A 16539-nucleotide genomic window follows, 5' to 3' on the forward strand; every position below is an offset into this window, starting at 1 on the left:
GATTAAGCATTGGAAGGCTTCCTCCAAAGCCCTGGTCCTATTTTGCCATCCTGAATTGTTTTTGGGCTTGCATGCCAAACAAGCATCCGGACGTGATGTGACACCGTCCTGTCCTCGCATCGGAAGCCGTTTAGACTCAACGGAGACATTGGCCAGTGTCATGCGGGGGCTTGGCCGAGTCCCCCCGCCTTTACAGCTCACCTTCTGCGTTGTAAGTGTCGGAACGTACGGGCAGCCCAGACGATTGACGCTGGTTTAGTGACATTGAGACAAGTGCAGTTGCATGGCAGATCCTGGGATGGTCCGTGTAAGACGCTCGATCACGATGCATGAGCTAGGTCTTCTAGCCAATCGTCTTCTCACCTGAAGATGATGACCACCAAGTCCAAACGAAACAAGTGAAGGCATACCCCAAGTGGAGGGTCGAACCTAACCGCGGCCTGAGCAAGCACACTTACATGTGCCGCTCGGTGAGGATTGAAACAACTCAGTTAAGACGATGCTGCTCCTACCTCCTGCCCAGCCCCTTGGTGCTAAACATTGGTTGTCCCTAGTTGCAGAAATTCTACAGTCTTGAATTTGCAATTCGATCTCTCAAACCTTTCTTCTCCTCAAAACCCCCTCTTCACCTGTCCCGGAGACACCTGTCATTACAGGAACCCTCACTTAGTGTAATTGCTGGGAGATTCAACTCGCACTTCCATCAAGATGGGTTTACTCGAGAGCTTGACGGCGGCTAACCCGCTCTACATCGGAGGCTCCATCTTTGGAGCCTACCTTCTCCTTCTGGTGTTCTTCAGGGTTAGAATGGAGTATCTCCTCAGCAAGTCTGGTGGTGTGAGAGCTCCAGTTATTGCTTCCAACCCCTTTACAGGTAACAACGAGAAGGGTCCTCTCCCCGCACCAAAGATCGGGCGGCTAATTAGTGCGAAGCCATTCCGGTATTCTTGCGGATTGGACGCTATCAACTTAGGCACCAGCTCCTCGAGGGATTCAACACTCTTTTCAGCGTCGCTACCCCTGAGTCTCCGAACACAGTCGAGATTGGCTTCACGGGCAAGCTCCGCTTCCTCATCACCAGAGAGCCGGAGCACATCAAGACTGTCCTCACCTCCAAGTTTGCCGACTTTGGAAAGGGGCCTATGTTTCATCAAGTCTGGTCTCCGTTCCTGGGCGACAGCATCTTCACTACGGATGGAAAGACGTGGCAGGATAACCGGAGCTTGATCCGGCCTATGTTCATCAAGGATCGAGTTAGCGACTTACACATCTTTGACAAATGGACCAACATCATGATGGACAAGTTCCCGGCGTCAGGAGTCACCTTTGATATCTCGGATCTATTCTACCGTATGACGCTTGATGTGACGACCGATTTCCTGCTTGGACATGGTGTTAACAGTCTTGGCAAGTGAGTAGACCACTCATACCTACAATTGGCCCTGACGCGATGCTAATCTACCTGACAGCCCGAAGCATCACTTTGCACACGCATTCAACGAGGTCCAGAGTTATCAAATGTTTTATACAATCATGGCGTATGTGTCCTTGACGAAAGTGAACAGAATCAGCCGAGCTGACCCAGTGCCAGACCCTTTGAGAACATCTTGCCCCACGGAACTTACAAGCGCGGCATCAAGGTTATTGAGGAGTTTATCCACCCTTTCATCCAAGAGGCTCTGGCCTTGCCGCCATCAGAGCTCGAGAAGCTCTCCAAGTCTGACAAGGATTTCACCTTCCTTCACAACATTGCTCGTTTCACGCGCGACCCCAAGGTCATCCGCGACCAGCTCGTTGCTATCCTCCTCGCTGGTCGTGATACCACTGCTGCAACGCTCTCGTGGACTCTCTACGAGCTTTCCCGCTACCCTGCCACATATGCCAAGCTGCGCGCTGAGATCCTGACGACCTTGGGACCCAAGAGGGCACCGACCTATGAGGACCTCAAGAGCATGAGATACTTGACCAACTGCCTCCAGGAGACTCTGCGTCTGTACCCAGCGGTGCCTTTCAATGTGCGCTCCGCGTTGACGACTACGACCTTGCCTGGCAGGAATGGCAACCCCGACATCGCCGTGATCGAGGGAGATTCAGTTGTGTACAGCACGCTCGCCATGCAGAGAAGGCGGGATCTATATCCTGAAGTGTCAGAGACGTTTGCGGACCCGGCCATCTACAGCCCCGAACGGTGGGAGCACTGGCAGCCGAAGCCATGGCAGTATGTGCCGTTCAATGGTGGTCCGAGAATCTGCGTTGGACAAAACTTTGCCAACACGGAGATGGCTTATACGAGTGAGTGCCCGTCCTTGTCCCCCCCTGCACCTTTTCATCTTTCCGTTCGGGCCATGTACTGTGAATATGGTGATATTGCTGAGCAAATGCTAACACGCACCCAGTGGCGAGAATTCTGCAAAAGTTTGACAGGCTCGAGTACCGCGGAGACTGGAACGCGCAGGTCATCAGGGCCGAGATCGTCGGCGCGCCGGGCCATGGCGTGCCTATCGCGCTTTTTGAGGCTGTCGATGGTGAGATGGCATAATTGTCAAAAAGCCGCAAAGACGGCAGCGAGTGTTTCTCAGTCCTTGCGACGATGTAACGAAAAAAAACAAAAACAAAGGGCCGCAGTGGCATCTACGAAAATAAATCACAAAAAAGGACTATAGCGACACTGGCTGGCTTTGTGTTATGGGACATGGGGGTAACGAAGAGCCTTTTTAAGGTTATAGTGAGATGAGGATGATCGACTAGGAGGGAAATAATTTTGTCGATAGTTTGATCGATTAGCGAGTTGCCGAGTCCCTCCGCGGCATGGATGTCAATGAGATTTTTTCGGGAGCTTTTGATACGCTTCATAAGGATCGTCGTTGGCTTTGCGCGGTACAGAAACGCGGCTCATTCTCTTTCTCAACATGGCGTGATACGGCAACATTGAATACGGAGTAGAGTGACGGCGACTGATATCAAAATCGGTTGTCACATATCTGAACGCGGAGTGAGCACGTCTTGCGTCGCACCCGTTCGGATCTAATTACCACCAACCCGAGGGAGCCCCAGAGGAGAGATTCTTGGTTACGACATCGGCGGTCAATCACTGCGGCGGGAGCATTAAAGAGCGACAGGGGCCCCTGGCAGCAGCTCATTTCCATGAGCCGATTCCGACTCGCCGCGTCCCAGTCGTATAATGAATGTCACGTATCTTGTGACCTAGTGAAGCGGACGCGGGCGCACGGTTTATGTGAGAGATAGAGAGAGAGAGAGAGGTAAGACGGCACCTGAAGATTGATACACAAAAGTCGTTTTTGCAGGTGGCGGGAGACGCGTCTGCTAGCTATGGGTGCGCTGTCAGTGTTGGTGTGTCAAGGGTTTGGATGTGAGAGATCTGAAGTCTTTAAGGGACGTGTGCCGTACGATGTTGGGGCCTCCTTCAATCTGTGCTTGAACATGAATAGTAAAGAACGGCCGGACCCCTTTTTCTGAACGGACGCGGGGGTAAAATGATGTTTGGGCTGATGGCTGACGGCCAGACGTTTGGATGTTTGGATGCTTGGTTTTTCGGGGCAGGGGCGTTTTCCCTGAGGGCTTCCTGTCAATTGAAACGGGATCACGGATAGACGGAGAGGCAGAAGTTGGGGGTCACTGGCGCTGGGCTTGGACTCTCGGAACTCCTACCGAGCTTTCTCTCTTAAGATCAAGCTCAATGGCTGTCTCTTTTGAGAAATTTGGGCTAGAGAATGACCAGTGAGACGTGCTTGTGGAAATCACCTGGGCTATGACATCAAGAGAACAAAGGAATGGTGGACTTCTTCATCGTAGTCTTGTGAAACACGCCCCGTTCGAAGAATTCCTTTGTTCTCTCTTGCGTATGGATTGCAGTTGGTACGTCAACGGTAGCGACCGAGTAACACGAATGATTCAGGTATGACCGCTATATAGGAATGTCTGGCTGTCGTAGAGACGGTAATAGAAACGATTAGTAGAAAGTGTGCGAAGTAAGGCACTGATTACCTATCCGTACTAATGTGAGGTGAAGCTTCGGTGTGACGAGATTTGTGATTGGATCCTTCCCGCCAGACCGCCCTTCAATAACCCCTCCAGCTGGTGGGTTGGAGTGACCCGTTTAGGGAACAGAGTGACAGGGATTATTCAGAAAAAGAGCAAATCGACCCAGTTGGTCTGAATGCCCCCCGCCTGCCGATGTTCTCCTCTCATGCTCTCCCACACTTCTACTGGTGCTTCGAACTGGCTGCAACCCCATTCCAGGTTCTGCTCTCCCACCTCAGCTCTCCCGCTCCTACCTACCTGCAGCAAGCTGCGACCAACAGGCGACTGTCCTTCCCACGGGACCGACAAGCACAGGGCAAGGCAACCCAGGCACCGCACATCACTTCCTTCCCACCACCACCACCACCAGGGCCCTTCCCGGCAGACTGCTCCTTCGCCCAACCGGCTCCAACCCTGAGGATTGACAGCCGACCTGCTTGCTGCTGCTTGCTAGACATTGGAAAACCGTCCATCCGCAAAACCTCTTCACTTTTCTCGGCACATCGCGTCCTTCCTTCTTCTTCTTCACGCTCGGATACCTGCACCCTTTCTTTCTTTTTTGGAACACCCCATTAATTCCTGCAGGGCTTGGAGAACGTTGGCCCGCCTGATGTCACTGTACGTTCCCTCCTTCTTTATGCACAATTGATTGTCTCGACCAATCGACTGAGACACAGAAATTGACGTCTTTCGCAGCTTTCCATCAGCCACTTAGACACCAACTTTTTCACCTTTTCGACTTACACCGCTCGGCGCGCCTACCGCACTAATTTTGCCGACTCCTACCTACACCTACCTTGCCATACTCTCTTTTGGACTTGCGATAGCGAATTCCGCGACAAACACTCTTTCTTTTGCATTCTCAATCACGTCACCGACCTACCTGGGGGTGACCTCTGCGACGTAATTCTTCTCCGACAACTCGTAATCTCAGACTAATCTTGCGACAACGCTCGCGAGCCAATGGCGATATAATGAGCGCGACTCCCACGAACCGGCTCAGACTGACGCCGGGAAACTCCCCTTACCTTCAACAACGATCTAACCGAACACCAATCCGAGGGCGCCTACCTCACGAGTCCCGACTTTCCCTCAAACGAGTCATTGGCACCACCTGCGCTTCGCCAACCGGTTTCGATACCGTAAACTCCTCCTTTGCCTACATAGCAGGCGGCGCCGTCGTTGTTGTCGATGTAGACGGTGAACACTATGCCCAGCGCTTCTACCGAGCCCGCCCGACTGCGACACCCGTTTACGGCTCGACAACTTTGCTGAACAACTACTCAGCGCCTTCCACGCCCAAGGCCAACGATAGCAGGAATCGTGCCGCGATTGGGGTCCGGGAATCGCAAAGTTGGAACGACTCTCCGGGATCAACATGGACCAGCCGCGAGCGCATCAAGGCTGCGACGTGCCTTGCGCTGAGTAGAGATGGGCGGTATTTGGCAGTCGGAGAGACGGGTTACGCTCCTCGCGTGCTCATTTTCAACCTCGAGGACGCATCATCTGACGTTCCATTGGTCTCCATCAGCGAGCATGGGTTTGGTGTGAATGCAGTGGCATGGTCGGCAGATACCAGGTGGCTTGCTTCTTTGGGTACGGCCAACGACGGCTTCCTCTACATCTGGAAAATCGACCCTCGTACGGGTGCTGCCAAGTTGTACCAGCAAAACAAGTGTACCTCCACTATTAAAGGCATGGTCTGGATGGGCAGCAGCCTTGTCACGCTCGGTGTGCGACATATCAAGATTTGGAAAGTCGAGGAGACTCAGACCTCTTCACCTTTGAAGACGAGGTTCAATGAGGGCATTTCCACACCCCAGAGAGTCCTCAACGGTCGCAACGTCCTACTCGGATCGCTCCTGGATGGTACCTTCAACTGCGCGGCTGTCGTCGACGAAACGAGCATAATCATCTGCTCAGAGGCTGGCGACGTCTGTGTGGTGGAGGATGACGGCAAACAGACAAAGCTCGTCAAGTCACTCACTGTCGACTTTCCGATCACTTCCATCACCATCAGACATGCCACTGCATATCTCTCAGGGAAAGAGGGCCAATTCGCGACCCTCAGCGTCAAGGCCGTCCTCGATAGTCTCCCAGGCGGTGTTCTATCGAAAAGCGTCGCGCCTGCTGGTCTGGTAGCTATGGGTTTCTTGACAGAAAACCTAGTGACCATCGATGAGAAGCACACCGTAGATATTTGGAGCTCGAGCTATCAGCCGGGCCAAACGGTGGACGACCCGTCACACGTTTCTATACCCGGACACGGAGACCAGATTTTGGGCATTCAATCAATGTCAAAGCCCAACGACCAAGGAGCAGATTTCTTCACGTGGTCCGGGTCTGGCAAGGTCATTTTCTGGGACATGAAGGGCAAAATCAAGTGTTCCCTAGATGTGCCCATTGAACAGGTCATCCCTGAGAGCGAGATGGACCCCGTCAATCAGCTCAATGTGGTCCGAGCGACTAGAGCTGGGAAGATGCTTGTAGCAGCCGACAAGTTTGGTGTTCTCAGGATAATTAACCTGACCACAAAGGAATGCTTGCTTGAGACGAAAGCTCATTCGTCCGACTGTCAAGGTGTCAGCATTTATGAAGATGACAACAAGTTCCTTCTGGCTACATGGGGCAGAGACCGGACTGCGCAGCTATTTCACCGCACGTCAGGTGGAGAGTTCCGGCACTTCCAGACGCTGGAATTCGCTGCTAGGGTTGTTCAAGTGCTAGTCCAATCTGAGGACAAGATAATGACTTGTTCCATGGATAGGACACTGCAAACCTATGACATAGTCTGCAAAGAGGATGAGGAAGACGAGCTTGCGGCTTTTCCTTCTAGGGCAAACACCCTGAAAGCAGCGCCAACGTCGTTCGCCCTGGGTCAGGATGAGAGGACTGTATTCGTCTCCATGCTGGATCGGTCAATTTGCCAATACGATCTTTCCAATGGTCGACTCCTTAACTGCTTCAAGTGCGTTGATGAAAGCGGAGCTGAGACTGCTATCCTGGAGTCTCTAGTTTTCACTCAGCCTGCCGGGAGAGAGTCGGGCTTCTTGCTGGGCATATCGAATACGGACAAATCCGTCCGTCTTTACGATGCTCATTCGGGTCACTTTGTAGACAGAGAATGGGGCCACACAGAGGCTATCAACGGCGTCACGTTGACCGATGATGAAGATGGTTGCCAGAGGGTCATCAGCGTAGGATCTGACGGGACCGTGATGCTTTGGTCCATGGAGACGGACAACACAACTCTTTTATCTACAAGTAGAGATCCATCTCCGATGAAAGACGGGTCCGCTTCCACCAGACCACCACTTCGACGAGTTCTCTCCAAAGCAGAGCTGGCCGAGTTTCAGCGTCCTTCCTCTGCTCAGAGTGGCCGACGATCTCCGCCCAGGACCATTCGAAGTCGGACTTCTCGGTACGGTTTGAGCAACAACAGCGTGAGCACGCCCAAAACAGGAATGCAAAGCAGTCCGCTAGCTGAAGACACACCATCACGACGCTCGTCCGGGTCTGGCAGTCCGCCCATCAGTCCGAAGTCGAGGGCATCTAGGCGACCCTCGCTTCCGTCTTTGGGCCTGCCGCCGAAGAAGAGCTCGCCCAACTTGCGCGGATTTGGCAGCCTGAACATGGCTACAGAGCAGGCTTGTCGTACGTTGAGGGCTTATAGAAAGAAGCTTTCCTCTACGGAGCCACTAAGCGAAGACGTCATCTTTGAAATTGACCAAGAGCTGCGCCTGACAGCGGCCGCCCTCGGCGACAGGGTTACGAGAACCAAGGCCATGCACGACTCAGCCCTCCTGAGTGGTCTCCTAGACCAGTATGAGGAGCGTCTGGCCTCCATGCTTGACGAAAAGCTACGGAATACCTTTCAAGGGAGAGAAGTACAAACTCCTAGCGAGGAGCGCGAAGAAGAGCTCCTGGCCGTGCGGCCTGACACTGCCGGCGGCGAAACCACCTCTACATCATTCCCTTAACATACTCTCATTGTATTATTACATCAATCCTTCCGACCGAACCCGCATTGTACAACACCTGCTGGATATAACGGCGTTACCTGGAAAAGGACCCTGGCGTTTGGGGGGAGATTGATTATCGACCTACTTTACAGCACAAATTCTAGATGTGCTCAGCCTTGGACTCTGGGGATATTGCAGGCGGAAAGGGGCATCGTAACCCCTACCTTTGAATTGTCGGTAAATATTGTCTATTTGTTTATCCGTCACTCTTTCGACACAGCAGTAGCGACTTTTTTCCTTTTTTATTCCTTTGATTTGCGAAAGAGGGACACATTCGCCACATACATTAAAAGATCACGGAGTCCTGAGGGGGCAGGGGCGGCGAACTGGAGCCAGGAGTTTTCAATGTGCCCAAGGACATAATGGGACAGAAATGCGGGAGTAGTCTGGGGAGGTCAGGGGATTGGGGGGATAACATACTATTTCCACTACACCCGGAGGCACCTTACTTTGGGCACCGTGGATACGAACAAAAGAGGACGAGGGAAATTTGGATGCCGATTTCTAGCGGCTTTTTGCAAACTTGACTACTTGATCCTCAGGGTCTGCTCTCTTCGGTTTACATCTTTACATATTTTGCCCCCTCTGCTTGTTCTTAGGGGCAATGAGAATACAACAGGACGAGGTGTACCTCGTCGTTGACCAGCTATTACTACAGTCTTGATCGATCCAGGTCCCAAGTGAAGTCATAATAAGCTGATTTGAGTTATTGAAATGACTGATCATGTAAGTCTACTATATGAAGTCGGGCCTGATGTGACCTTGAAGCAAGGCAGGCAGGGTGAGGGAGACTCATGCCGCATTGCACACATACAAAGTGAGGAAAGCAATACAGCCACCACCCAAACCAGCTTAAACAGACGGTCCTGCCCAGCTAGAAAGGTCTGTAAAACGCGCCTGCTCGAGGCAATCCGTCCAAGGAGAGACAAAGCGGTTCTCACCCACCACCCAACCCCTGGCACCTTCCTCACCTTCCTCCTCCCGAACCTTCATCCGATAACTTTTTCCCGCCACCACCCGAATACACAACACGAATACCCAGAAGCAAGCCTTCATATACCCCCTCAACCCAATTCCAGTCACCAGCCAGCAGGCGCCCGTCTAGGTCGACGGGTCAGGTCAAACTGGCTGGGTGGTGGAGTGGTTCATGGTCAACATCAATTGTCTACGCCAACCAGCCTACTCGACGACAGGCTAAGCGCATACGAGAGTACCCGAGTTCGAGTCCCGGCATGAGCACCAAGAGATGTAGCCCCCAGTCCAGCACCGGGGGGGTGAACTCTTTTTGTCTTTTTGGGTGATGGGAATAGTGAAAAGCCTCTGTAAATTGCTTTGCGGAAGAGAAAAAAAAACGGTGGTGCCGTGTTCCAGAAAATAAGTGTTTTTCTATCCAACGCCCGCGAATGAATCTCCTCGTTCTGTCTGGCTCCATCTGCCCTGCCTTGCAAACCCACCATGTGTGGTGCGTATGATCCCACCACATCATCGTAATCAAACAGCGAGTCCTTCTTCCAACGCCTCGTCCCGCTCCAGCTTCTCGAGCCCCGTTGCCACGGCACCGTATACACGCAGGGGGACTGCAACCTCGAAGCTCTCGCACGCCAAGTTTTCTACTGCCACGAGCACTAGACCTCCGCGCTCGTCCCGGGATATTTCTTCTAGTAATGGATGCGTGCTAGGCGCCTCACGCTCCAGCTCGGTCTCCTGGCTCGGCACCACGAATTCCACGCGGATCTTCCATTCGAATGAGATACCTGTGGTGACGAACTCTGGTGTCGCAGTAATAGGAATGGTCGGAGTGAAGACCATTCTCCGCGAGTAGAGCGTCGCCTCCGACGCAGACACATGGACTTTCCGCGTCACGCGGTGAATGGAGGCTTCTGAGCGGATGGCCAAATGCGGCTCGACTCGCTCGGCCGACTCGAGACAGGAATGAACCGCGTAGCAGGGAATCTCGGCGTCTGTGAAGTCGATGGCCATAGTAACAACTTCGCCCAGACGGTACGAGGGGCGTGTAAGCATAACGACACCCACCCGCTGTCCGTTGCGGGCAATTTCGAAGCGGTTCGGGCTCTGCTGACCCTCGGAAGTCAGGTTACTGCGCATGATAGCCAGGTTAATGGCCTCTGTGGCCGTCGTCGCCTCCTCAAATACTGATGGACGCCGAGAGCTGGGGTATGCCGTGGGTGATAGCAGCCCTGCGTTGGACCCCTGCCGTGGCCTTGTTAGAAGCTCGTCGACATATACGAGGAATTCATTAATTGTTGCATCCGTCTTGGTCGATTTTAGCTTCTTGATCTCGCTGAGAGTCGACAGTTTGTCGACAGTCTTGATTTTCGCCTGATCGCGAAGTATAATGTATGGATTCATGAGATCATGACCAAGAATTTCTCCATGGCTGTTTACACTGCCGAGGACCCGGAAGGGAACCTCAACGGAGCGCACCTGCTGCTCTTTAGAGCCGCCTGCTCGCTGCGTACCGATGACCAGATTGTAAGAGATCTTCACCGCTTTTCCCTTATGTGTCGGCGGTAAGCCCTTTGGGAGCTGAAAAGAATACTCAAAAGCTTTGTGCTCTCCGGGAGCCAGGTTCAAGTCCACAAACAAGATTGACTGTGGAGTCGAGAGCAAAGGAACAGACTTGGCACTGGCGATGCCGCGCATATCTTTGATGCTGCTGACCTCGCCGGCTCCAAGCAGCTCTCCGATTGAGTTGCTGATACTCCCCCAACCGAAACTTCGAAGCAGTCCACTATCCCGTTTCGCAGGCTCCACACCAATGACACCACCTCCTTGACCGCCGACAACGGCCTTTCGCTTGACCTGTTCAAACGGCCCGAGGTTGATGAGTGAGCCATCCAGGGTGAATGAGCCTTGAATTTGAGCGTAGCCCATCATCAACGATTCCGGTTGCCTCGGGTTATGTGAGGCAAAGTTAGAAGACTTTCGGAAATGCGGCGGCCGCATAGGGCCCCGCGTGGGTTGAGTTGGATACTCAGACGCCAGAGTTTCCGTAGAGTTGTTGCTCATTGAGTAGAACTCCCCACTGCTGCGTGGCGTTCCTCCGCCCATGCTTGTCGTCGAAAGTATTCGCATGGCTGGTGTAGGATGCTCGATAGGATTGGTGAGTACGCCGTCTTTGTTCCGTATAGCCAGGGTTGGGGGCACTTCGGTGTTTGGACTTAATAGCCCATCATGGTGTGACGCTACCGGTGTGCTTTGCGTGTCCGACAGTGGCGACTGGACCATTGGAAACCGGAAGTCGGCCAGCGCGTTGGAAGGCGATCTCATGGGACGTTGTGAGCCTGCCACGCCAGGGGTATTCGGTGCGGTCGAAGATCTCGAGTTGGATGGGGGTGTGTCGGAAGCGGATGTCGAGTTGAACAAAGGGGAGCTTATGTGCCTCGGTGATGCTGTAATAGAGTTGACAATTAGACTCTGCATCAATATCACAAATCAGAATACTGACCAGAGTGAGGCGCTGTGAGACCGAGCCCCAGAGCAGCCCCCCGAGGCACAATCTGTAGACTGGATGCCCGAGCATGACCGCGACCAGGCCGATGCGCCTTTACGGAGCTAGCGTTACTCTGATTGTCGTCGGGTACGGTGCTTGTGGAACCAATTGACACAATAGAAACGGACTTCTTGTGGCCATTGCCACGGTGCTCAAGAGCACTGGGAGGATGTGATGGTGTCCACGGCACTGAGCCCGCGCGGCTTCGCGATTGAGCGACTGGTACATTGAGGGATAGAGCAGATCGATGACCGCGGGTTTGAGCTGAGTTCGGCGGGGTCAAGCCAGCGCTAGACTTGCCTCTTAGCAAGGGCGAGACATGCCTCGGTCGGTCTACAGGTGCGAGTCGTTGGGACTGCCGTTGCTGATTCGGATCGCGAGCAATGTTCTTGAAAGTGATGGTGCATTTGATCTCCTCGCCAGCGAAGACGGTCTGGTCGTGCCAGCGGATAAAGACTCGAATGTTGCTGGAGGCCTCTGGAGACATGATGGCGCTCGTCCGGGCGGAGGGGAGGGAAAAGGATCGATTGAGGTTGCAACGAATCAAGTAGTCATCACATGTCTGGTATCAACCATCGTCGCGTCTAAGTTCGTGGATTGGAGATGGACAAGGAGTCCTGACAGGTGCATTGAACGTCATGGGCTCTCCGAGTTGGCGGGAGATGGAAGTTGAGCGAGCTGGGCTAGCTCCAGCGTTGCTGCGAGTCGGGCGGGCCCCATTCGGCGCGCGCTGCAGGGGTGGGATCCACGTCCCCGTTTCCTTTCACAGTTCTAGCGTCACTATCACCTCGGCGCCTTACCTCAGCAGTCCCGTCCGCTGATTCGGGGACGGCAAGGACGGAAAGCGGAGCGGTACGTACCCACTCTCATGAATGTCACTTACACGATCTCAACACCACACCTTCAAGGGCTTCTAATCCAACTGATCGTTAGGTATCTGAGTATCTATGCCGTTTGCACATTGAGAATTCTCTCACAATGTTTACGCTCTATGTTGCAGTAGTCCTCAAAAAGACGTAATTTCATTCACTCCAGACCTTACCATGGCTGGCCGCGGAATATCTCTTTAAGCAGGAAGGAGGCAGGTGCCTGCCTGCTGAGCGCACCTTCTACTATCCATGGAAAGATCACCAAATTAAGGCGGGAGCCGAATCTACCACGATAGAAGGTATGGATCAGGAAGTGACGGGCTTCTCGTCTACACCTACCCCAAAGCCTTCCACCTGTTCCACATCCTCTCTCGGCCACACTTCTCCCTCTTCCACCAGAGGCACGTCACAAATTATTTTCCATTTCTCTTCTCGATCCCACTGCAGTCCTTTCTCTAGGGGACTCACTATTTCACATTCTTCTACCAGTATTTCGTTCAAAGGGCAAACGTTCCAAGGTTGTGGTTCTCTCTGTTCTTTCTTCTTTCTGCCGCCAAAATCTTCACGATCATTCAATTTCTGCTCACAGCTTCCAAAATCACACCTTCTACACCACGAATCAAATCAGGCTTCCCTCAAAGATGGCCATTATCGATACCCTTCCCGCTGTCAGTGTTTCTGTTCGCCTCAAGAAAGCCTACCGAGACGCTGACGAATACCCCGACCCTTATCCGTACCATGAGCATGAGAGATACATGGACGACTTCGAGCAGTGTGCCCGCAACTACATTGAGAGTAAGGAAGGTACCGAGTTCGCAGTTCATGTCAATGTCTTGGACGATGCCACTATTGATCCTTGGATCCATCACGATGAAGGCTTGGTTTTCCTTCTCTTCCTCGACGGCCACTTCATGGGAAAGCGATTCTGCTACGATGATGACTTCAAACATGGAGGCTGGCACTTTGCCTTCAAAGGCAAGAGACATCCCAACCAGGATAGAACTGCCATGGTTGAGAGTAACTTCAAGTTCCAGACGATCACTGCAGGTAAATCCACCGCATCACTCGACTGCTAACAATATTCGATGCTGATCTTTCCACACAGTTGACCAAGACGCTACCGATGGCGAATGGAGGCGTGCCAAGGATCTTGGTACAATCGAGGTGCGCGTCAGACTTGCCAGATTCGCTGGTGGTCCACGCCGCAACAGATGGGTCAACTTGGAGAGACCGTTCCGCGAGCCGGAGTACAACAAGTGCGAGATATCCGAGGAAGCTATCAAGGGCCGACCCATCTACCATGGCACTTCGTGTGTAACAATTTTCTTCTGGGAATGTACCCATCACGCTAACCATGTCTTCGCAGCTTCACCCCGCCGGTGAACAAGAGTCTGCGACCTACACATTCAAGTATCGCTCGCGAGGTATGTGTCTATGTGTAACAGGCGTGTCTTTGGATTGAAAAAGGCTGACTGTCATAAAGATGCGCTGAAGATTGAGGAGATCCTTCACCAGACCCCCAGCCCTGAGCCCGCCCCGGCGCCTTTCTTCCGTCAGAAACCGGCCTACTTGGGAAATTCGAGCCTTCCTAGATTCGAGGACCTTCATGAAGATGAGGTCGAGCGTCTTGCTCGAGAGAGACACCAACAGCTCCAAGTAGGGTGATGATTGACTTTAAAAGGGTTCATAGACTGACACCCCCACCAGGATGAGCAAGCGCAATCTTCAGCTCAGAAGAACAAACGGAACTATGACGACTTCTGTGATTTTACGGATGGCGCTGATGAGCAGTTGGCCCGTCCTTACAAGATCATCAAGCTGGGAAATGGCCATGACGCTATTGATCTCACGGGCGGCTACTAGAGATGTAGGCCAGGAGATCGTGCGTTTGTTGTAAAGACGGAATTATCACAGGATGGAGGTCACTGGAAGAGTCTTCTTCGTCAAACAAAGCCTTTGTTGGGGTGGTAAATTCACAGGCCGAAGTTCACTGTACTGAATGGAAGGCCCCAAATGAAGACATTTCGGACGAGGGAGATTGTTTGGTTGAAAGGAAGTCGACATTGCTTTGATAGAAGACTTGGTTCGAGGGATCAGGTGGAAGAGCAGTACGACTCACGTCCATCAGAAAGCTAACTCCCGAACCACCGTGAGTTGTGTTAAATACAAAAGTTTTCAAGTATGCAGGTGTTTTGTTGTTGTTCTATGTGACTTCGGGTGCGAAGTTAACCACAACGGGGAGTCGAATACTGAAGAGTCTCTTCTCACCTTCGCGAGAGAGGTGCTATTAAACGCAGTGAGCCGAATTCCTGGTACTATTACTATAGATCTCTGCATTGATGGCTCCTTCACCATGCGGTGGCTCAGTCAGGCCTCGTCACCTGCCCCAAGGCAATTAGACATGAACCAAAGCCAGTCCGCGAATTTTTGACCCTACAGATGCCCCACGGCTCGAAGAATGGAAGGCAGAAGGGATATCTGGATTCCCCTCACAGTAAGGTACACCCAGAGCCTTTCTGGCTAATTTGAATACTAGACTGCTGCAAACCGAACGTTTCCAGCCACAACCCTGCCTTGTTCGTCGATCTCAAGCTCGGTTGAGTTGCAGAAGTACGACCACACCGACAAGCCACGAGAATACTTCTCGTTCAGCAAGCTAGAGAGATGGCAGGTTTCGACTTCAACATCAACATGCGAGTGGTGATTACCGTCGCTGGTGCTCCAGCCCCGGAACGAAATGACGTGACAGCAGAGAGCCTCGAAAACAGCGCCCCATTCAGCTGCAGCAAAGTCATCGCTGTCAAGGAGGGAGCGAAATTTTCGATTCTGGCTTCTCCTGGCGCAGGAATATGTCGACTCCTTGCCAAGGATGAGGGGCTGATGGTGCTGATTCACTTTGACGACGATGAGGTTCTCCGGCGGTTGTATACGAAGACCGTAATCGATGCCCGGGCATCGCGCCGATTCCCCATGGAGTTCTTTGGAGTAACAGGAGTGAACAGTAAAGGCCGCCAGGTCTTGCAGCCTTTCAAGTTTGCCACGGCCAAGAACGACGGCAGCGCGATTCGAGGTACCATTCGCGTTGATTTATACATCGTCAAGCTACTTGGTGCACCGGAGAGGCAGCGACTCGACGACACTACTGCATATGGGTCATCAGTTCAGACCAAACGGTAAGTTGCAAGCACGGCCTTCTCATACATGCCAAAAACGTTCGATAACAGAGGAATCCAGCTTGGGATCTGGGAAGAAGGTCAAGAAAGCCCTGGCGGCAGACACATACGACGTGAAGCGGCTCAACTACGAGCGTCCTATCGCCCGGTTCAACTTCAAATATGGACCAAGAGGTCTGTAAATTTCCTGGTCGAGTTCATCTTTCCCCAAGACTGACATTGCTCAGGAGACTTGCCCGTACACAGACCCAAGGACAATAATGAGAGCAATCACGGTGAGGGCTTGATCAACATGTCCAAGAATCCAGCCCTTTCAAAGCAGGGTCCAGGCGGAGTCAGAGGCGCTGACGCCAAGATACCCTCCTGTTCATTGCCTGCGAAGCTTCGTGGTCTGCCGGAAGCTCCTGCACAGACACAGACAACCGCTGGTGCGAAATCTGCCTCGACAACTACTACCTTACCCAACAAGGGAGATAAGCTTGACGCTCAACTGAACGAACGAGTCGTTCCGATCCGACGCAAGCTTCCAGAGCCCATCGCGAAGGAGCAGAAGTTTCGAAGAGACATACCTCATGGGGAGGCCGTTTCGATTCAGGAGACTCAGCCGAAAGACGCTCATTTCAACAGAAAGAGGTCTGCCGAGGCGGCTTTCGGCAATGACTCACCTTCTAGACCCAAGAAGTTTCTCGCTACTTCCACATACTGAGAATGGGAGAAAATAGCTGGGATATGAGACGTTGCTAGAAGCGGAGGGAAAGTTCTCTGTCGTGGAAGTGGGAAAGGAGTGGGCTGAATGAGAGATCAATGTTGACGAGCGGACGCTTACGAGCCTTGCGCCCAGTGAGGAAGACAGTCTCAGGTAGATACAGCGGCTATATTTGTGACTCGTGGGATTTTGCTAAAGGAAGAAAGGTGTGCGA

At 52.7% G+C, this 16539-nt stretch overlaps 5 protein-coding genes across 5 annotated transcripts; 4 read left to right on the forward strand and 1 right to left on the reverse strand.

Moving 5' to 3' along the window:
* Window positions 1-708: 708 nt before the first annotated feature.
* Window positions 709-2539, forward strand: CPAR01_06251 (cytochrome P450; the record flags this gene model as incomplete). The annotated part of the gene is made up of 5 exons (XM_060490525.1): window positions 709-874; window positions 934-1411; window positions 1470-1538; window positions 1592-2292; window positions 2397-2539. 5 exons carry the CDS (start codon window positions 709-711, stop codon window positions 2537-2539), a joined length of 1557 nt encoding a protein of 518 aa, XP_060351991.1.
* A 2476-nt stretch (window positions 2540-5015) lies between these two features.
* Window positions 5016-8021, forward strand: CPAR01_06252 (WD domain-containing protein; the record flags this gene model as incomplete). The annotated part of the gene is made up of 1 exon (XM_060490526.1): window positions 5016-8021. The coding sequence occupies one exon, from the start codon at window positions 5016-5018 to the stop codon at window positions 8019-8021; it is 3006 nt and encodes a 1001-aa protein (XP_060351992.1).
* A 1533-nt stretch (window positions 8022-9554) lies between these two features.
* Window positions 9555-12064, reverse strand: CPAR01_06253 (uncharacterized protein; the record flags this gene model as incomplete). The annotated part of the gene is made up of 2 exons (XM_060490527.1): window positions 9555-11476; window positions 11533-12064. The coding sequence occupies 2 exons, from the start codon at window positions 12062-12064 to the stop codon at window positions 9555-9557; spliced, it is 2454 nt and encodes an 817-aa protein (XP_060351993.1).
* Window positions 12065-13087: 1023 nt separating this feature from the next.
* CPAR01_06254 (uncharacterized protein) lies at window positions 13088-14309 on the forward strand (the record flags this gene model as incomplete). The annotated part of the gene is made up of 5 exons (XM_060490528.1): window positions 13088-13493; window positions 13552-13760; window positions 13813-13870; window positions 13930-14102; window positions 14154-14309. 5 exons carry the CDS (start codon window positions 13088-13090, stop codon window positions 14307-14309), a joined length of 1002 nt encoding a protein of 333 aa, XP_060351994.1.
* Window positions 14310-15110: 801 nt separating this feature from the next.
* Window positions 15111-16325, forward strand: CPAR01_06255 (uncharacterized protein; the record flags this gene model as incomplete). Its single annotated transcript, XM_060490529.1, has 3 exons — window positions 15111-15619; window positions 15681-15793; window positions 15847-16325. The coding sequence occupies 3 exons, from the start codon at window positions 15111-15113 to the stop codon at window positions 16323-16325; spliced, it is 1101 nt and encodes a 366-aa protein (XP_060351995.1).
* Window positions 16326-16539: the final 214 nt, after the last annotated feature.

Source organism: Colletotrichum paranaense, assembly GCF_030867605.1.
Source record: "Colletotrichum paranaense strain IMI 384185 chromosome Unknown Scaffold_4.1, whole genome shotgun sequence".
Taxonomy (NCBI): Eukaryota; Fungi; Ascomycota; class Sordariomycetes; order Glomerellales; family Glomerellaceae; genus Colletotrichum; species Colletotrichum paranaense.